Source organism: Trichogramma pretiosum, unplaced genomic scaffold (genome assembly GCF_000599845.2).
Source record: "Trichogramma pretiosum strain Unisexual culture from Peru unplaced genomic scaffold, Tpre_2.0 scaffold26, whole genome shotgun sequence".
Taxonomy (NCBI): domain Eukaryota; kingdom Metazoa; phylum Arthropoda; class Insecta; order Hymenoptera; family Trichogrammatidae; genus Trichogramma; species Trichogramma pretiosum.
Window position 1 is genome coordinate 1,818,210 of NW_019641640.1, and position 22,008 is coordinate 1,840,217.

The 22,008-nt window shown below is 39.6% G+C and overlaps 2 protein-coding genes across 4 annotated transcripts; one reads left to right on the forward strand and one right to left on the reverse strand.

Moving 5' to 3' along the window:
- Window positions 1-907: 907 nt before the first annotated feature.
- Window positions 908-9,391, forward strand: LOC106652646 (probable multidrug resistance-associated protein lethal(2)03659). 3 transcript variants are annotated; one of them, XM_014371728.2, is made up of 12 exons: window positions 908-1,393; window positions 2,922-3,137; window positions 4,039-4,293; window positions 4,395-4,650; window positions 4,750-4,924; window positions 5,017-5,173; window positions 5,263-5,465; window positions 5,558-6,899; window positions 7,118-7,332; window positions 7,414-8,486; window positions 8,760-8,870; window positions 8,950-9,391. In XM_014371728.2, the coding sequence occupies exons 2-12, from the start codon at window positions 3,064-3,066 to the stop codon at window positions 8,989-8,991; spliced, it is 3,903 nt and encodes a 1,300-aa protein (XP_014227214.1). In that variant the 5' UTR covers window positions 908-1,393; window positions 2,922-3,063; the 3' UTR covers window positions 8,992-9,391. The 3 variants fall into 3 exon arrangements, with proteins under 3 accessions (XP_014227214.1, XP_014227215.1, XP_014227213.1); XM_014371729.2 differs by lacking the exon at window positions 908-1,393 and adding an exon at window positions 1,420-2,328; XM_014371727.2 differs by lacking the exon at window positions 908-1,393 and having other exon boundaries at window positions 2,382-3,137.
- A 3,498-nt stretch (window positions 9,392-12,889) lies between these two features.
- Window positions 12,890-22,000, reverse strand: LOC106652498 (aquaporin AQPcic-like). The gene is made up of 5 exons (XM_014371492.2): window positions 20,767-22,000; window positions 15,386-15,576; window positions 14,497-14,640; window positions 13,595-14,053; window positions 12,890-13,525 (listed from the first exon to the last, which is right to left on the reverse strand). Exons 1-5 carry the CDS (start codon window positions 20,792-20,794, stop codon window positions 13,517-13,519), a joined length of 831 nt encoding a protein of 276 aa, XP_014226978.1. The 5' UTR covers window positions 20,795-22,000; the 3' UTR covers window positions 12,890-13,516.
- Window positions 22,001-22,008: the final 8 nt, after the last annotated feature.

The following is a 22,008-nucleotide window of genomic DNA, read 5'->3' on the forward strand; positions in this document are numbered from 1 at the left end:
AAGTACTGACTAATGCTTAGCTACTTATAGTAATAAATTACCATGCCTTTTTTAACTATCATACCTTGCACCTTATCAGTGAGTACGCCTTGCATTATCCATATGAGATTATTAATAAAAAATTAAGTTTGTTTTGATGTTTTAAAAAAAATTTATTTTCACAAATGTTTGATATATTTCAATTATACCTGAAAAAATGTTTGACATCACACTTTCTCCACCAGCTGAAAATACATTGCATCAAAATACACTCAAAGAAGATATAATAAACAACATAGAAGAGGAATAGAAAATATTTCCCTCGAGTCGAATTAGACACACACTCGTTCACTGGCGTTCCTTCTGCTTCCACAGCTCTCAATTTGCCGTTGTGCTTGAAATTTTGCACAAACGACATTATTCGTTGAAAAAGCAAAAGGAGCAAATCACCGCGCAGCAGTACACTTCATTAAACGAATCCAATTAACGATTTATCAATAACAAACTGTCGTGTGCGCGGCTATGACTGTGTGTGCGACGTATAAAGAGTCAACAATCACAAACGCGAACATTCGGAAGTGTTGCAACGCTCGCAGCAGCATTAAACGTCGTCGGTCGTGCAGTTGTCAATTATTGGCGCTCGCTCGCCGTATAAGGTCGGAGCGAAAGAAAGCAAAGCCAAAGCCAGGTGAAAAAAGAGAAGAAATAATGACGTAATTTTATTTCCCCGCGGAGTTGGTGTCGCGCGAGCTTATCATTTGTTTTCACGCGTTTTCGGTTATACGCATCGTCGTCTTGAACATCAATTGAGCTCGAGTACGCGAATCGAAGCTACGACATTATACGTACAAACAGCGATACATTTGCGGCACGCGATTCTCTGCTTCAGTCAGTCGGTGATCAATAAAGTGTAAGGAGCTCGCGCGCAACAAGATTATATACACATATAGAGACGTGCGTGCGAGCGCCGTTATAATATACAACAGCAGCAGTAGCAGCAGCTGTGCCTGTGATAGCAGCAGCATTTTGTAATAGAGAGATACCGCGAGTCGCGCATGTATGCCGATAGTTGAAGCGAGCGATTCACCGCGCACGCACTCGATCGTTTCGCAGCGATGTAGCGTGTCACCGAGACAGAACTATACATAGGCAGCTCAAGACGTCTTGGATGATACATTATACATATATCGCAGCACATAATAGCTCGTTCCACGGGATCACGGGAGTACAGCTGCTGCGCGGCTACACGGGGCGCGACAGAGCTGTCTATTGTAGTAGGCGGCGACAGTCTGTGACACTACTACTACTACTACTACTACTACTACTACTACTACTACTACTACTACTACTACTACTACTACTACTACTACTACTACTACTACTACTAATAGTTTAGTTTCACGCGTTCTCAACGGTAATCCATAATCCGACATTATATTCATATTTACTTTCACCGCAAATCATATTTATTATTGCGCACTCATCAATGTATTCGTTTTATTGATCGATAGTCGGTACGCTCGCTTTTGATTGTTTAAATAATTCATTATTGGCTTCGCCGCGCGGCAACGCATCATTATCATTTGCTAATTGCTCGTTAATTCACGACTCTACTTGAATGTTTTATAACAAAGCAGTGGTTAAGAGCCCCTGACCAAATATAAATATACAACCAAGCTTCTTATATTTTTACGAAAGAAATCGTGTCTTCTACGATTGTGTTCGAGTGCACTGATCATTATATTCGTATGAAATCGATGAAGAGATTATTTCTTATCAGATGAGTCATTGAGTGTAGCATCCCACGCGAGCCCCAGACGAATGGTACACATATAATTTTTTTTCTCTTTCTATAAGCTCAGACCACGCGATCGCATTTATTTTCTGGCCGCGCAGGGCAAAAAATCAATTATTATTTGTATTCGACGATAACGTTATTGAACGCGACACCTTTACCGTGATAAGGAAGTAACGGATATACCCCCTGTAATGCTCGAATGACATAATACAAATGAAAGCTCAAAGTTCCCTTGCTCCAAATGTAAACTTCGATATAATATATACCGCATGCCGAGTATTTTAGCTGACCACATCACAAAATCCGCGACGATAAATTCAATCGTACAACGAAACCGAAGTATAAAGAAAAAAACCCAGCGCAATTGGACCCGCAGAGACGACTCGTAAACGAGCCAAACGAACCGTTGGGATTTTTTGTCTTCTCGTCCCTTGTTGTCCGTAAACATTGATTTAGTGAGATTATAATGGTTTGCGCTGTGCCATTCGTCGTCGCCGTAGTCGTATCGGACCTTGGACTTCGTGCTGAGCACGTGGCTCGCAGCCATACAAGTGAGTCATCTTTTGTACGACCAGCTCTCCACCAGTTATATGCATTCTCGAGTGGCTCGGGTCTCTCTCTCTCTCTTTTCTCTTTCTTCTTGCGTTCGCAGCCCTGGTGTGCTTTTATTTGTAGTCGTACGGCACAGCTGATCGGTATCGAATATAAGTATACGAACTCGTTGGGAGACGGAGAGAGACGCTACGACTCTTGCCACGCGACGATCGAGCTTCGCACACGCGCGCAGCCAGCAGTATTACAATTCGTATAAAGCTTATTATAACAAATATTATCGACGCGCCGAACGTTTCCATCTGCGTGCAGGTGCGGGGGTAGAGTGGAAGATAGAGAGAGAGAGAAAAAAAACGTGCCATATTCATCTCGCCCAAAGTGTACAGTAGTACTCGTACGAGCTTGCGTGTTATAGCATCGCCCGTAACAAAAAAAAAAAAAAAAACGTGTTCGGCGGCATAATATCAAGTGCTCATCTCATTGTTTCGGGTTGTGCGTGCACAATGCGCATCGCTGCAGCTGACAACTGCAGCTGTCTGACGCCACTACTACTCTGTGATAATTGGATTTTTCAAATTGTTTGCCACTATAGACTGTATCACACGTTGTTAGACTGGACTCGTTCGTTGGTGCGTGAATGTTAAATAAGCCCCCGAGGAAGTAATATTACATCTTTGTGCGCCATATCGTAAATCGCGCCAAGTTACGCACACATACACAAACACACCCAAGCCATGGACAAGAACGAGAAGAAGCATTTAAACAATCCGAGACGGACTGCCAATCCTTTATCAGCCATCACCTTTACGTAAGTACAGAAATTAGTCTATGTTTGAGGATAAAATTGCCGTCGGTGTGTGCAGGCGTGTGCGCGCGCGTGTGTGTTTGTAGGGTAAAGCTATTAACTCTACACGTATATAATGGCATATACATAGCCGGCTATGTACAGAAGGTAAACACTGATCATGATCTCTCTCTACAGCAAACGCGAAATGAATTGTGTATAACTTGAATTTGATTAATGTCTGCTACCGCGTCTTCTGATAAAAGTTTATTTGCTCGAGATTATAGCATGACTTCCAGTTTTACGCACTTGAGAAAAAAGTAGCTCCTGTAATTGACAAGACGTGACATGCAAATGAAACGACACCCTGAAAATTTTCTACGTTTTATAAATTAATATTAAAATCAAGTATTTTTTATTTGCTACTAGTGCGTTTAATTTATACTCATTTAAATAAAATTGCAACTGATTTAACGATACCGTTTTCTAGGTATTGTTTTATTATCAACGAAAACATCAAGATAATTTCATTATAATAATCTGAATTGACATTTGGCTTAAGTTGAGCTATTTTAGTAAACGAGCACAACTCGAATATCATTATTACTTATTACTTTTTACTCATTAAATTATAAATTCCAATGTAAATATTATTTATTTGATTAAAGATTTGACAAAAATCAGACACATGTTTATTTATTATTAGTTACTATTTATTTAGAAAAGCATAATTAATTACTGGGTATTTTTATCAAAATTTGAATTAAATTAATACTATAGATAGTTCAGTATTATGTGCTCGAAAGTGAACTGAAAAATTTCTAATTTAAAGGAATGCTTAATTAATGCTGGATTATCGATTGATACTCCTCATTCGCCAATTAACTGAAAACTAATTTTACACGTTTTATTTTTACTTCAAAAGTTGGCTATTCGATATATTTCGAACGGGATACAAACGAGAATTGGAGATATCGGACCTCTACTCGCCCCTGGACGAGCACACAAGCAGTTTATTAGGTCAAAAAATATCAAAATTATGGGAATCCGAGGAGAAGCGCTGTCAAAAGTCGACGAAAAAGAAGTCGTCCCCGAGCTTGCTAAGAGTAATCGTCAAATGTTTCGGCTGCGAACTCATGGTCTACGGATTCATCTTAGGATTATTTGAATTTTTAGTAAAGTAAGGAATAAAAAAAAAAAAATTCTGTAGACGATGATTGAAGTCGCCGATTGTCCAGCATCTAATCGACGCACTTTGCATATTCTTTTTCTCTTTTTCAGAACGACGCAACCGATTATACTGGCAAACCTGTTGAAATATTTTAGTGGTAAAGTTGGAGTGGATCGAACCCAGGCCTATTACTGGGCCTCGGGTATAGTTTTAGGCGTAGCATTATCCTGTATAATTAATCATCCGGTTTATCAAGGACTCATGCACATGGGAATGAAAATAAGAGTAGCCTGCTGCTCGCTGATTTATAGGAAAATTTTGAGAATATCCAAATCGGCCATCGAAGGCGATACCAGCGTCGGCCAAGTATGTACAACATTTATTATCGGCGATTTATTTTCCATTTTTAAAATATTATGATTTCGCTCGATTAAAGCCGTAACATGAATTATCGTGTTCTTGCAGATGGTGAATTTGTTGAGCAACGACGTCAACAGGCTCGACTATTCAGTTTTTTCGCTGCATTACATATGGATAACGATGATCCAGACGGCCCTCGTGTCGTACCTTCTGTACAGAGAAGTAAATTTAGCCGCAGTCGGTGGAGTTTTTACGATGTTGCTGTTCATACCCGTCCACGGTATTATATAGCTTTGTAATAACATTCAATGTTTCACGAAAGCCCGCAGAAATACGTTATTTAATACGAAAACGATTTTCGCTTCACAATAGGTTGTTATGGCAAGCTGTCGTCGTATTTCACGTTGAAATTCTCCTTCAAAACCGATGAGCGCTTAAGATTGACTAATGAAATCATAAGCGGCGTCAAAGTCATCAAAATGTACGCCTGGGAAAAACCGTTCTCGTTTCTTGTTGATAAAGCTAGAGAGTGAGTTTGAATTTCATCATTTGACGATATATCGATTGTATAATTTTTTTCTCAAACAATGGAAAATCTGACAATTACGAATGTTTCAGAAAAGAGGTAAAAGTCATTAGGAATAATTTAATGATGAGCGAGATATGTTGGTCGTTCGAGAGTTACATTCCACGGGTATGCCTTTTCGTGACGATATTAGCATACATTCTGTTCGGCAATACGATCGACGCGGAAAAAGTGTACCTGGTCACGGCGTATTACAACGTGCTGCGAACGAGTTTATACAGAATGTTCCCACTTGGTATGATTTTCTTTACTACTGACGTCAGCAGTGTGCGAGTTTTGCGCTTACTATAAAAAAACAAAAAAATTCAATCACGTTATCCGCAACAGGTATCAAAGAATGCGCCGAGGCTTTTGTGTCGGTCAAACGTTTGCAGAAATTTTTAGTCTCCGACGAGGTTCAAGCCAACGCGTCGAACATCAGCTACGTCAGTGCCGAGGCCAACGACGGCGTGGCCGTCTCGTTGAAAAACGTCACCGCCAAATGGAAAGCCGACGCCAAACACGAGGCGCTGAGCCACGTGAATCTCGACGTCAAGCTGGGCTCTCTGACGGCGATCGTCGGCCAGGTGGGCTCGGGCAAGACGACGCTGCTTCACGCCCTGCTCAACGAGATGCCCCACGTCGAGGGCGACATCAAGATAGCCGGTAAAATGTCGTACGCCAGCCAGGAGGCGTGGATCTTCGCGTCGACGGTCCGGCAGAACATCACCTTCAGTCTGCCCTTCAACAAGGAGCGCTACGACAAGGTCATCGAGGTCTGTCAGCTGAAACGCGATCTGGAGCTGCTGCCGTACGGCGACTCGACCCTCGTGGGCGAGCGAGGAATCAATCTGAGCGGCGGCCAGTGTGCCCGAGTCAATCTGGCCCGTGCGATTTACCAGGAGGCCGACATCTACCTGTTGGACGATCCGCTCTCAGCGGTCGACAGCCACGTCGGCCGTGGCATCTTCGAGAAGTGCATCAAGTCGTTCCTCAAGGGCAAGACCGTCGTGCTGGTGACGCATCAGTTTCATTACTTGAAGAACGTCGATCACATCGTCATACTCGGCGACGGGGAGATACAGGCTCAGGGCAGTGCCACCGAGCTGCTCGACTCGGCCCTGGATCTGGCCAAGATGATTCGCAAGGAGAACGACAAAGGCTCGGATGCGGTCGACGACGTCATCGATCCACCCGTCAACAAGGAGAACGGCACAGCCAAGCCAGCAGCAGCAGCAGCAGCCGTGGCGGCCAAGTCCGAGGAGGAAGAGGACGAGGAGGAGGAGAGCCGAACTCGCGGCAACATCACCGCCAAGACCTATCTGCAGTACTTCGGCGCGGCGAAAAACGTCTTCCTCGTCCTCATGGTCTACGTGGTCAGCATAATGTGTCAGGTGATGTCGAGCGGCGCCGACTACTTCATCTCCTACTGGGTGAACTACGAGGAGAAGGAGGCCAATAACACGCTGAGCGCCGTCGAGGGCGATCCCCTGCAGGGCCGCGGCTGGTTCATCTACGTGCTGGGCTCGATGACGATCGGCACGATGGTCCTGACTCTGCTGCAGGCCTACATATTCTTCGACATGTGCATGAGGATATCGAGGAATCTTCACGCGGCCCTGTTCGACAGTATCTGCCACACCTCCATGGCCTTCTTCAACGCCAACCCGATTGGACGCATTTTAAACAGGTACGCGACGGGAGATGAATGTAGTAGCAACGCCGATGTGCCTAAGTAGCATCCATGCTGAAATGACAATCGTATACACCTTGGGTCATTGGCATTGATCGGTGCATTGCATTCATTTCTCTCCTGTGTATGTGCAATTTTGTGATTTTACCATCGCCCTTAAATATTTAAATCTAAATTTATTTTGGATGAAAAAAATTAAATCGCGTCCGTTTCAGATTTTCCAAAGACATGGGTATCGTTGACACGAGGGTGCCTCAAACAATCATCGACGTAACTCAGATCAGTTTGTACACGATCGCGGTGCTCGGTATAATAGCCAGCGTCAATCCGTGGTTCCTGCTGCCGGCCGCGGCTCTGGGCACGCTCGCCTACTTTTTCCGAACGTTCTACATGAGCGGCAGTCGCAGCATCAAACGATTGGAGGGCATAAGTGAGTAATGACAAAAAGTTTTCCAACATGCGTGAGTAATTATGTAACTGCTTGATTGTCACGATCGTTCGAACGTTTCAGCCCGCTCGCCGGTATTCAATCACCTGAGCGCCAGTATCCAAGGCATCTCGACGATACGAGCTCTAAGGGCCCAGGAAGTGCTCACCAAGGAGTTCGACAGTCACCAAGACCTGCACTCGTCAGCCTGGTTCCTGTTCTTCTCGGGCTCTAGGGCTTTCGGCTTCTACATCGAGAGCATCTACCTAATTTTCACGGCCAGCGTCGTCTTCACCCTCGTGGCGGTGAACGACGTGGCCCTGGCCGGGAGCGCCGGTCTGGTTATCACCCAGTGCATCCTGCTCACGGGCATGCTGCAGTGGGGCGTGCGCCAGACGGCCGAGCTGGAGAATCAGATGACCTCGGTCGAGCGGGTGCTCGAGTACACGAAGCTGCCCCAGGAGCCGGCCCTGGAGAGCAGCGAGAACAAGCCGCCGGAGAAGTGGCCCGCGAGCGGCAGGATCGAGTTCAACGACGTCACGCTGACCTACGGCAGCCAGAAGAAGGCGGCCCTGAGGCATCTCACCTTCTGCGTCGAGCCCAACGAGATGGTCGGCATAGTCGGCCGTACGGGCGCCGGCAAGTCGTCGCTGCTCAACGCCCTGTTCCGCCTGGCCGATCTCGAGGGCGAGATCAAAATCGACGGCCTGGACACGAGCAAGATATCGCTGCGCGATCTGCGCTCGAAAATCAGTATTATACCGCAGGAGCCGGTGCTGTTCGGCGGCACGCTGCGCACGAATCTCGACCCGTTCGAGGAGTACGCCGATAACGAGCTCTGGCGAGCCCTCGAGGACGTCGAGCTCAAGGGCACCCTCGACTCGGACCTCGGCCTCGAGATGCGCGTCATGGAGGGCGGCACGAATTTCAGCGTGGGTCAGAGGCAGTTGCTCTGCCTGGCCCGGGCCATCGTCCGGAACAACAAGATACTGGTGCTGGACGAGGCGACGGCCAACGTCGATCCGCGCACCGACGAGCTCATTCAGAAGGCCATACGCAGGAAATTCGCCAACTGTACCGTGCTCATTATCGCCCATCGGCTCAACACGGTCATGGACAGCACCAAGATCATTGTCATGGATGCTGGACGAGTCGTCGTGAGTACACAATGGCCTTCTTTTTTTTGTCCCAACTGCTTTTCCGCGCGTATAATTTAATCTATGACTAAGGAAAATATCGTGTATCTTATCGAGATCTATTTTAAAGTGCAAATAAGTGTCGACTCATCGCGTCGAGATATTGATTGATGATTACGTGAAGTTGCGAAAAGATCGCGACAATTAGACCGATCGATGGGCACATTTATCCACGTTAAAGTCAAAACGTACAATAAAAATTACACGGAGCGTTCATTTTTTATTTTCTATCAGGAATTCGATCACCCATACAAATTGCTTCAACGCAACGATGGAGTTTTGTACGGTATGGTACAACAAACTGGAGCCGGAACAGCTGAAAATCTGTTGCAAATCGCAAAATCCGTGAGTAAAAATGTGTAAACCATTAATGATTTACAGCGCTCGACGTTTTCATTTAAAAATTTTACGTTTCGTTTTTTAGAGCTACGAATCGAAAAATTCAAGCGAAGACTTGGAACAATGAAAAGTTATACATCTGGGAGCAGTCGATAACAATGCACTGATCGATAAACGTCTCAAGCCGCACGTGTACATAAGCTTGTCACTTTTTAATAAGCACATGCGTCTCTGCTGAGCGAACCGAGAGCTCAGCAAAAGAAGAAAAATTTTAATTTTTTGTCAAAATGTTTTTACCAGTGCAGATTTCAGACATTTTATACGTATAATAATCGTTCGTACATTTTATCGCATCTTACGATGAATACCTGAAAGAGACTGTTGAACGATGAAATAATTGTGCTTATTTCTGATGGTGAAATAATAGTTAATTTAAAAAATTACTTAGCGTAGCGTATAGTTGTTGATAGGCTTAAATTTTTATATTCAAACTATTGAGATTGTCACAATATATAAATTTAGTACTATTTTAAAGCATCGTTTATTCAATTTATACATGTACCATAAACATTCAATATTCATTTTCGCAGCGAGTTTTTTGCATTCTACATTTTCTGCGCTCGCAATATATAAAATCTAAAATTTAAAAAGTGTAGTGGGTAAGTTTCCCTATACGCACCAAGACCAGATTGAAAATTTAATTATTAACGAGCAAACTGTGCGTCCCACTCGTATGCTTTCGGGTAAATCATGTAAAAATATGGCATTTCTTGGCTTGCTTTTTTTCGGAGGGCGTGTGCGCCACTATACACGAGGCAAATCTTTGCTTGTGCACACATACTCCACGTGGCGCACTCTTCATAAAATTTTCAGCTTCAGCAGCGGAGCCTGGAGATCGATTTTCCGTGATTACAGTCATTCAAACTGCAGTTCAGAAAATCTGCATAAATATGTTTCGTATATATACAAGAATTATACGCGAGCGAGAACGAACTATCAGTCCGTAAATACTATAGACTTTCGGTCGAAAGCTAATGAAACGTGAATGCGCTTAAAAGCTCCGGCAGAGCCAAGCCAAGCCTGAAAGAGATCCATTAGAGTTTTAAGCCCGCGGTAAATTAAATTTCTGCCGACTCTTGAGGGGTACTACTACTACTACTGGCTGAGTTAGAGGTCAATAATAATGGCTCATCCCCAATGGGTTGCTGCTTCGACATCAGCAGTGGCAATGGGTGGTGTAGCCATATAGGCAGCGTAGAGGGCAACAAGGGCTATGTGTGCACGCCACTACTAGCTCTAGCATTCAAGTGTCGTGTGTTATTAAGTCCCCTTTGCTGATAATTCGTAACAGCACACGCACACATACATATACACATGCACACTTGCAGTTAGGCAGAACAGTCAGGAGTGGCAAGTAATTGCATCAAGAGGCCTCGCTCTCTCTCCCTCTGTCTATGGCTGTTGCTTTGCTAAATGCGAGCGAGTATAACCAGATGATGTCTCCGTAGCTCAATGAGATAGCTAGCTTTGGAAGAGGAATAATTGAGCCTCTTCAACATTTTTGGGTCATGATTTATAACGTGGCGCTTTTTGCTCGAGAGAACGATACGATCAAGCGCCGTTTCGACAATCGATCTACGATAAAGTTGTGGTTTTTTGAAAGTTTTTGTTTTGGAAAAAATATTCCGTAAAACTAGTAGTGCACGATACTTTACATCATAATACCTATTTTGGCTTATCACTTTTGGTGATTTTTAACATGGTCTACCAAAGTCGAGCTCTGCTACACTAACAAACAAACCATTTTAACCGAAATAGGTGCCGAAAATAGCTCTCGAGAGCTTATTGTCACAATCACGATAAGCCGACGTTCGTCGAATTTTGACCCTCGAAAGATATTTTGTCAAGAGGTTTCGAGTCGTCGTTTACAATTCAAATTATTGGCATAGCTTACACGACGCGCGCCACGCTATATTGATCTTCCCCATTTTCGAGTCGGCACGATAAATTTTAGAAATCGTCGTCTCTCTCTCTCTGCGTCTCGCTTTGGGTCCCCAGCTCTGGTATACACCGATAGATAATTGATTGCACGTGCAGGGGACGCAAATAAAAAATCACCGTTCATTCGAATCGCCGGCCGCGCGCGAGGGCGTGATAAGGTACCTCTGCGACTCTGACGAGTCGGAGTTTAGAGTACTCTGCAGCTAGCTGGCAAAACATTTTTATTTCTTACTTTTTTCATCACACGCGCGCTGCAGTATATGCGTATATAATATATGGTGTAGAGAGCGAGCCGAGAGAGATGCATTTTTTTCAATGAGTGTGACGCGAGGCGTGAAAAAGGTAAAGCGCGCCTAGCAAGTGACAAACCCGTTCTACGGCGGTGGCGGCTGTTCAACGGCGTATATACCCCTGCTGTGGAGTATAGCAGCGCAGCACACGTGTATACTCATGTGGACGAACATCCGTCACTGCCTCTAGCTGTCTCTCCCTCTCGCTCACTCGGCTCTAGGACGTGTACGTGTGAGTGTATGCGGGTGTGTGTGTTTGTGCTGTTGCTTGTCTCCGGCAGCCAAGAATACTGCCGTGCATGGAGTACTGCCGCCGCCGCCGCCACCACCACCACTGCTGCCGCTGCTACTGCAATGCATTTTCATTTAACTGCACGGGAAAAGGTAATAATAAATACGCGTTGACGTGCGGAGCGCGTGAATTTCAGTATACGTGTGCTCCGGTGGTGAGGGTGGACTAGAGCCGGCGCTGATGCATCGCTCTAGCTATACGTTCTGTGTAGCACTGCTGCTCGTGACGATCGAGTTATAAGCGTGAATTTCGCTTTTTGCCCCCCCCCNAGCTACTAAAGTGGTGCTAGAAACAGAGATTCGCATAATAATGATGATAATAATGATAATAATCCTCGCGGGGACGCACACGCGGAAGCGCGAAAAAAAAGCTTAGCAATTCAACAGGTCGTCATGTGTGTCTGTGTGTGTGCTTGCAGCGCGACAAGCGTCAAGAGCAGTCAAACAATATCAATATTGATTTTCTTTTACGACGCAATAATTCATTATGACTTTTGTACACCGTTATACTAGTGTCAACGAGCAAACATATGTATCGTTCAAGTTCAGATCATATACGCCGTAGCGCAGTTTGTAGTTTTTCATCTAATAAGCAAAGTAAACAGAGAAATAAAAGTTCGTTGCTACCGTATACTGCCTAACTTGGAGATGAATTATTTTTTATTTCTAAATATATCGATTCCATATCGGGCCTCCAGCAATATGCCCCAAAGAAATCAAATTTGACCGATATGTTAATAACGGCAAGCCAGGCTGTAATTCCATCGATTCCCAATGTACCGTGTCTCTGTGCGCATATATATATATATTGATGGATACGCTCGAATTTACAATAAATCCATAGTACAGAGACACGGTACCCATGATGCGTCAGCTGTGTGTGCTACCATGTCTAACGATGTATTTCGAAATCGCGATGTTCGCGAAATGCGTATGCGTGCAGCAGCTCGACGCAAATATCCCGATGGACGACGATGATTCGAATACGATGGAAATCATCCCTAATCAGCGGTCTTCGTTGTATTGCGCTGATTGCCCGAAATTACACGATTGCGCGCTGTAACAATTAATTCGTCCGTTTTGTAAAACGCATATGCCACGGATGCTATGTACTGTCTCGGCCAATCGATACGCCTGTAGATTTTTTACGACCGTACGAGGAAGTTTATAAACAAGTTGATGACACAACGATCAAAAAAATTTGCATAATTCAGCAAGATCTTTTGAATATTACTCAAAATAAAAATACCAATATGCGATAAATTTTGTCGTATATCCCAAGTTTAAATTACTGTGGCTTCATACTTATAACTGCTGATATTTATGAAATACGGTAATTACAAATATAACTAAAATTTATAAAAAATTTAAACAATTTTTAATATTTTTGGTATATCACAGGTTCAACAAACAAAATGACGTGAGAAAAAATACATACGAACGTAAAAATTAATAATTTCTTTTATTGGCTATTGTAAATAGCCACATTTTAGACAAAACAACATATATTCTCAACAAAATGCTTTAGTTAAATTAGACTTATTCTCGTACAGATTATTTTATAAAAATTCGTATAAAATTTCAAGTTTGGCTTGTTACATTGGTGTTTTTGAAGTATCAAACATTTCGTACAAAAACATGTTTTCTTTTGAATTAATGAATCGAATAAATGTGTAGAAGAAATATAACAACTTATAACTTATGCAAATTAAAAATATAACACGAAAATACATATAATATATAGGTACCTTTGATAATTATCTTTAGCACTAACGTATTGTAACAACTTTGATTGTAATCACTTTTTACATTTTAAAATTGAAACAACATATTCACAATAAAAAATCTATCTTTCCAACAACATTATTGATAAATATCTTATACTAAATATCGTAATTAGTTTGTGTGTTGTGACAAAAAGCTCACTTTTTGACGTTGATAAAATTGTTTTTCTTATTACGACTGTGAACACGTGGAAGTATTAATGATGAAACAAATGTTTTCACACACTTTTCGAGACATCAGTTTTTTAAAATTCCAAGATGTGAAATCAATGATCCAACATAAGGATTACATATGCTGAAATTGAATTTTTTAGTTAATATAACATTTTTATTGAATGTAAAAGTTCCGTCTTTATGTAATTACCTTGGCTTGATGTGTATCAACGCTATTTAATGCAACGTTTTCTGGCAGATTCATATCTTCGTTATCGTTATTTTGAACGGAGAAGATTACTTTGTAGGCAAGGGACGCCAAGAGAGCACCACCAAAAGGCCCCAGCCAGTAGATCCAGTGATGGCCCCAGTAATTGTTCCAAATAGCTGGTGCAAGGGTTCTGACTGGATTCATACTGCAACCCGTGTAAGGTCCGCACGAAATGGCCAGAGCTGTGACGCTCAAACCAAATTTGGCGGGAGTCGAGTCGGTGTTACGAGCATTGCGAGGGTCCCACACGGCGCATGCTATGAGAGCGAGAATAGCCGTGGCAATGCCCTCGACTAAGAGCCCTTGAATCGGCGAGACGTCACTGTGTAAATCCGTTACGCAGAAAGTATCCAAAGTTGCATTGGCATTGGCTCTAAGACTGCCCGCAGGTGTTACCGCCTGAAAAATATTATTTTTTTATATGTCTCTTGACTTTTAGGTTTCAGAAGTTATTTTAAATATTTATCATAAACTAACAAGTCTTGTTAATAAAAAATTCCAAAACTTTTAAACATTTCCGATTTTAATCAGCATATGGATTTACGCATGAAGTGACATTGAGCTAAAGTTTTGTACTACATGAGATTATTTAAAAATGTTGAAAACTTGCTCTTATGATGTCAAGGGTCGTTATATTGCACCACTAATGGGGCCGTCAACGTAATCGACTTATCTTATATGTACGCTTCAAATAAATTTTTATCATTGTTTTCCTATTATGTTTGTTTCATTATTGACACTTGAAAACTACTACAAGCGGAAGTATAGTATATTTAACATTTGAATCGTAACTTCATTGGATTTTATCAAAATTACAACATTCTGCAAATATGAATACTGACCTTTAATAAACCAAATCCTAGAATGGCTCCGATTGTTTGCGCTACAAAATATACTAAACCTTCCCTAACTGTTTTTATGCCCAAAACCACAGAAACAAGTGTCATCGCTGGATTGACATGGGCATGACTTAAATGTCCAAAGCACTGAAACAAATTATTTAGATCAAGTACAATATTAAAAATTGAATTTTTATTTTAAAAAAGTAAAAAGTATCGAGATTTTCAATTATTTTATGAAATTCACTTTACAAATGAAATTGATATTTTATTCGTGAACCATAATTTGCCGTACATAAAAAAATCTCATCCGCAATGATGGGTTTACTGTGGGTATGCAAATAGTATATTATGATACGTGTGACTTAAGCAGGCCATTATTGCACGGCACGGTTAGCACCCGAGCGAAGCGAGGGTGCTAGTGCCGTGTCAAGAATGGGCTACTTGAGTCATAAGTATCATACGTTTTTTTATAGCACTGTGCTAAATTCACGTTTAGGCCCCCTTTGGCGAGATATAAGGTGCTCATAATAGCATCGCGGTGTGAGGTTAGCGCACGAGCGTAGCGAGTGCGATAGGCACGTCGCGATGCAATAATGAGCAGCTTAAGTCATGGCAAAGCGTGCCTTAAACGTGAACTTTAGCCACGCAGTGCTATAAATTAAATTTAATGTGAGTGACGTATCATAAAATTTGCTTGGTGTCATTATATACACGTGTTACTAAAGTGTCTACTTGTCACCGAGAGTAATTAATATTCTTTAATCTTCATTATTGTGAATGAGGCGGAAAATAATTTTTTTGCAATATTAGAGTATGATCTCATTTTAATACCATATAATTATATTAAGAATATTTGAAAATTTTAATAAAATAAAAATGTAAAATCTACCTGAATAACTATCATAACTGCCAATCCAAAGTTTAATGTGATTTGTATATGACTGGGAATACCAACATTTAGTAATCCTCCTACGCACCCCATACATCCTATAAACACTAGGGTAGCAGTGCCTAATATTTCAGCAAGAGCTACGATGCCCTGCTCTCGGTAAGTATTTCCTTTCACCATCTTTTTGAATCCTGAAAAGTTGATTAAAATTCGGTATTTAATAAAAAAATTTTAATATTTAAACGAAAAAATGTTTAATGTCGTTAAAAATACAATATTAACTTGATAATAAACTATTTTATCTTTAGTTTTTGAAACCTTTTCATTCTTTATTGTGTAGTTTAGCATAATGTTTCTTATCGATTTTATATAGTTTAGAAAAAATTTTGCAGCGCTTGAATTCTACTTTCCGAATAATTCGATTATGTCTGATTAGAGTTTAAAATGAAGTAAGTTGAGCTCGTATTTAATCTTTTATTATAAAACAGTATTTGCTAATATTCCATGTACCTTCTTACATTTAATATTGAATAAATTAACATTTTACGACATAACTGCAAGCATGAAAATTACAAAAGTACGAGACACTCCAAACACTTGGTCTTAGAATGTACTCAATAAGTGATAGTTATTTTCCGAACCGATGTTAATATTCATAAATTTTATTAAGTAGCCGGTTATTTAATTAACGATGCTTGCAAGATTCAAGAAAATATTGCGATTTATGCATTGATGTCACACTACCCATGAATCTATTTAATATTGTTTTTTACACTCTTTACAAGTCTCATTTTAAACTAGTGATTTGCAAAAACTACAGAGACAACTTTCTAAAAATTAAATTTTAACCCAAATAAGCCAAAATGCAAAGCTCTTTGAGCTTGTAAACTTGTATCCTGATCGCAGTTACATATTTAAAGTTTGAAGCTTATAGAAACCTTACTCATTTTTACAAATTTTTCTGGTTCAAGATTAAAAAGTCAGAATAATGTAATTTTTGCGAAACATTCGGAGCACTCGGTAACTTTCTGCTGACTGCTGTACAGCTGGTCGACGATATTATTCAATGAACACTTGTGTCGATACAATAATTTATAGATATCTCTTCATTGTACAAGTTTTTAAGGCGTTTAAAAATTGCCATTGCATATTAGTAAGCTATGAATAAATTTAAATTTTGAAATAAATATTTCCTCAAAGATTTTTTTATGATAAAAAAAAACAAAAAAAAAATTGAAATATTTCTCATTTTTACAATTTTTTGATTTCGGTGCTCATTTCACATTACGATGCTTACATAGCTTAACTCAAGAAAATTAGATTACTCCAAACTATATGAAAATGGGTCGTAGATACAATATGTATCAAATAATCAATCAGCGATTTCGAAAGCGCCTAAGATCTGCGCGATTAATAAGGCAGCGCTATTACACTCAGATATACATTGAATATGAGATTACTGCTACTATATCTGCATGACATAACTTTTTCAAGCTCAATTCATGCATTTTAAATTACTAGCTACTAAGGCGTGCAAAATAAATAGCAATGAGTGAGAATCTATTTTCCTCCCATATTTATTCATTCATGAATCAATTTATCAAATGGGTCCGTGTCGAATGCGTTAGTTGATTGTAAATGTCAATTTTATTACGAAAATATAACTTGTTTACTGAACAACTAACTGAAATAATGATAATTCATATAGTTTACTTCATACAAGATAAAAATTACAAAATCTGACGAGATATGTTATTAAATAACAGTATTTGATAGCTCATTTATAATTTTCAAATTTAATATATATATGATCTTGTGAAGTTCATAATTTTTGTCAAAATTGTAAACTGTTTTTATTTTTTGTTGACCCACGACTTTCTCTCCTGAATTTCGTTGAATAAGATATTATGGATCCGCTAGGCAACATATGTCAATACGCGTCGCGGTCATTACGCGAACTTTATGCCGTTTCTGTCATTGGCAAAATTGTCTTGCGACAACTTCCGTCAATTTTGCCCTATTATGCGTAAAGTTTTAATCTGTCTCATCCACGCCGTGGCAATTAACCTCCTTTGTGTGCAACTACATTCGTACAGCGGAAATAAATTGTTTAGCAATGGGGCTTTCTTCCCGAAGACCAATCGAGACGTATTCAGTCACACACGTTTACAGTCTATACTTTTATGCATGGATCCTTATCTTATTCGGTTAGCGTAACTCTCGCAGAGAAATTATTCGGTATTACAGAAGCGAGATGTTTTAGTGCAAACATGAGTGCGATATCTTTAATCGATTTTCGTGTACTTTCACATGGAAAACTTCAATAGTGCGGATAAAATCATTCGGATCATTGGCAAATTTATAGCTGTAAACTTTAAATCGTTTTATCTTTTACTGATACTCGATTAATCTTTTACTGGCAAGATGTGGCTATCTAAAAAATTGGCTTTTTTTTATTATTACTCGTTCTTGTGATGCATTTATTTCTTTTTCATTTACCCAACGTTTTTGAGCATCAAATTTGAAACATTTGAACAGTCTCTCAAGTTCTGAAATATCACCTTGTATCTTTTTTATTATAAGAATAGAATAGTTGTTTTAAAAACTAAAAATATTTGCAAAAATCTCAAATAACAATATTTTTCATTTCAAGAATAATAAAAAGTCACGACCGCTGGTGGTACAAACGATAATACAGTCATCAATTTACACATTCTTATAATTGTATCGCTGCTCATTACCAGCTACATACTCTTGTAATTTAATTGTAGAGTTCATAATGAGAATCTAAAAATATCTGTGAGAAGGTGGGAAGGTGAGAGTTTTAATAAATCATGCGTGCGTCTTATTCTTGTTTGATTCGATTTGCCTACAACATGTCTAAAACAAACTAGATAAAGATTGAACTTTGCTCTGATGTGCATATGTGTTGCATAAAACATGTAGATATTTTTAAACTTTACGAAACTTGAACACTCATGCTTTTTCTGGATATTACAAAATAATGAATATAAATACGTATATAAAGAAATTTTCCGCAGCTTTTAAAATCAATAGCTATAGATGAAATCTAAAAAAGACAATATTTCCAATATAAACATTTTATTCATGAAAACATTCATTTTAAATGTATATCGGTAATTAATAGAGGTCACTCGAAGAAAAACTTGAATTACAAACGAGAATTTGCGCATATGTTAGTATACACAATTCTCATCGGCTTAGTATGGAAATGCACAAATGCAGAAATGTATATCTCACGGAGAGCGCTATGCTCAGTTCGAGTGCTCAATCATTTCGGCTTCCCTACCCAGTATATTCGTATCGTATTATAGGGAGATTTGCATTATTTAGTATTATTGTCTTATCAAAATTAAGCCTGTTCGCTTTATTTATCATTCTGGAGATAGTATTTGAAGCAAATTTGTTACATAGCATTCGGATTTAACTTTGGAATATTGTAAAATATTATTTTAATAACATGTATTAAGTGCGAAAGCTTGATTGATTATTGATCCGTATCATCTGCGGTCGAACAATTTTGTCCATTAGAAGGAAATGAGCTGATTTTTTTATCATATTTTATTTTTTTGATATTTATCTTTGGAAGAAAAACAATATTGATAAAGCTTGAATTTGGACCGTATCTTTGAGTGACCATTTGATACTGTTGTCCGATATCGCGGCAACTCTGTTCACAAAAGATGAATTTAATATTTTCAATTAACAAATTGAATCACCGCATTATCATTATAATTATTATCAATTAAACGCACGGATAAACCCATTGTGAAGAATAATTTCTTATGTTTAATAATTTTTCCTTGTTAAACGAATAGCTAACATGTGTACGATTTCTACAATTTTTAAAATAAATCCAATATTTATTTCAAATCCACACAAAATTATCAATGGATTGAAAAAATCAAGAGATAAATATTCATTCGATTGTTTGGTTTTATATGTAGTTTACTGTTAGCTGAAGATTATTCAATATGTTTACAAAAGTTTTATCTCATTTATGTGCAGGCCATTGAGCATTGCACGCGAAAATAATATCGTTTTTTTTTAGTAATTATACACAAATTATTTCTAAGAACTATTAATCAAATTATTATTGTCAAAAGGAATTTTTTTTATTTGACTTTTATTCTACCTAAAGATCATTTTTTGCAACTTTTTTTTAATTATGAGTAATTTGAATGCGAAATTAATATTATTTAAATTACATCTTGGTTAAAAGTAATGAGAAGTTACCCCCAGCTAATATTTCAAAGGCTATAATAGAGGATTTTATTGTACTGAATATTCAAAGCTTTCGATGCCGTTAAATTTTAATGTTACTAATAAACGACGATCAGCATAGAATTTCAACTCATAATATCATTTTCAGGTGAATCGTAATCATTTTTTGCAAAATAAATATTAGTTCAGATGTTTTTTCTAGTATGAAACGATGAGTTTTGAAATTTGTAAGTATGCTACTCAAAAAGACGAGAAAAAGTTTTTTAATCATATGGATTGACATATTTTCAGAATAATTTGAGCAGAGCAACTAAAATAAAAAAACCAATAAACTATTTTTGAACTACCGATAACCTTAATATCAAGTTTAATAAATTTAAACTTGATAATAAAATTGAACACATTTGAAAATTGCAGAAATCGACGATAAACAAGAATAACTTTGATAAAAGAGTTCTAAAGAGTCGAGAGATCATGCTTTCCGAGTTTCCTAATAAATCATGAAAAATTATTTATGGTGCTAGGTCGAAGATGCAGAAATTTTATCTCTGCCAATGACGCGGTTGAATCAAGATGATAAGTATCCTTTTTTTGTTGTAAATCATGAGTATTCATAACGATGTCGATCTACAACAACATGAATGTTCACAATGCACCGAGTAGCAAAAAGTTGAAGGACGTCGAAACAAAAATCAATAGCAGCGAGTTACATAGATATGTAACTATCAAATGTACACTTATCATACAACCGATTCGGTTGCATGTTCGTAGCTTTTTTATTGCTTCCTTGCCATGTTTAAATAGACAGTAATCGAAATGATCAAAGAAAAAGCGAGCAGAGACTGCGGGTTGATGTTATGCAAAAATTATACATGCGTTTCAAATTTCCGAATAAAATACAAGGCGAAACTTGGAAAAAAAGCGGTCAAACGTCAAGTAAACGCGTGAATAATATATAAGTCAAGCGCGTTTTCCGCATTCGTACGGCTGATCGCTTTCGACTTTGCATACGTTTAGAATTTCGACCGAAGTTCAAGTAATTTTTGGAAATGAATGAAATGAATGCCTCGCAAGTGCACAATAATGACATTGATAAAAAAGGCGATATCTGGAAGCGCAAAAGCTTTTGAACTTACTGGAAGGAATATCACTGGACGAAGACATGTCTGCGAATACGAGCGCGACTTGCTGCCGAAAACGAGTTCAGTAGACCAAAAGGTATAAAAGCGAGAACTCTAGCCCCTGGAGGTTGCGGGGGCGCGCGCACACCGATCGATCGGCTCGGTCTTTATACGTAGCGGTGGTGGTGGCGGCGGCGGTGGCAGCAGCAGCAGCAGCAGCAAAGTCAGGGTCACACAAAAGTTTGCGGCGCGTCTCTCCGTAGATGATATGCAGCACTGCGACTACATATAAGACTGGCTGGCTCGGCTCACAAATACGAAACAGACGACCGGCTGCTCGGCGCGCGCCTTCGGCACTAAAGAGGCACAATGGGCTCGTACATCGCGAAAGTTGTGGCGCACGCACACACGCCTCCGGATCGTCGTCGTCGTTGTTGCTATGTGCCGCAGAAACAAATATATATACGCGCGAACTCGTAACTCGTACTCCTCCTCGGTGGTAGTAGTAGTAGTAGTAGTAGTAGTAGTTTTAGTGGTAGTGGTCAGTATAGTGTATGTGCAGTAGCGACGAGACGCTCGGAGCAGTAGCACACGTGCGAAAATGGTAGTGGTACTCAAACACGTGGATTATAATATTGCCCGGATAGTGGCCGGTACATCGAGGTGGGAGCGACTCTTGCACCGCCGCCGCCTCGGGAAGTTTATATTTAGCGTAAAAAGTTGTCAAACTTCTTGGGGGATATATAACTGGCGCTCGAGCGGCTTGACCCCTTCCCTCCACTACATGTACGAGAGAGGGACCCGAATGTATTTGTGAACACGTTTTCGTCTCTTCGACAAGACCGCTAAAACGATATTTTCAGCGGACTCGAATTCGTGTGCGTTAAAAAAAACTCGTATCAGCCGATGACGTATCAACGGTGTAGAAATGCTTGTATGTGATAAAAAGAGGCGAGGCTGTTTGAAAATATATATATTTTTTTAATAATCTGTAGGCTCGTATCTTTCTCTTAAAAATTTCGATTTGTTTTTTTCCATGTTTACCGTTGCCTCTGGTACATATTTCGTTCCTACAAAGTATACAGTTTGTTTGGTCGAAAAAATCAATGATCGGCGAGCCACAGACTTGATGATAGTAAAAAAAACTAATTCTTCCAATGTTTGTGTCACCGTGATACATTGAGAGTCAACAATTTTTTCTAAAGCATTACCTGTCATAATACTTTTTATGATTTCTAATGTATTTCATCATTATTT

What these genes read in the sequence shown, in the direction of transcription:
- LOC106652498 (XM_014371492.2), bottom strand. Translation starts at nt 20,794, where the DNA reads ATGTCTTCGTCCAGTGATATTCCTTCCA. An exon ending in CAGTTATGATAGTTATTCAG is followed by an intron (nt 14,641 to 15,385) that starts GTAGATTTTACA and finishes AATTTGTTTCAG; the next exon opens with TGCTTTGGACATTTAAGTCA. An exon ending in TAGGATTTGGTTTATTAAAG is followed by an intron (nt 14,054 to 14,496) that starts GTCAGTATTCAT and finishes AATATTTTTCAG; the next exon opens with GCGGTAACACCTGCGGGCAG.
- LOC106652646 (XM_014371728.2), top strand. Translation starts at nt 3,064, where the DNA reads ATGGACAAGAACGAGAAGAAGCATTTAAACAATCCGAGACGGACTGCC. An exon ending in CTTGTTGATAAAGCTAGAGA is followed by an intron (nt 5,174 to 5,262) that starts GTGAGTTTGAAT and finishes CGAATGTTTCAG; the next exon opens with AAAAGAGGTAAAAGTCATTA. An exon ending in TGTTGCAAATCGCAAAATCC is followed by an intron (nt 8,871 to 8,949) that starts GTGAGTAAAAAT and finishes TTCGTTTTTTAG; the next exon opens with AGCTACGAATCGAAAAATTC.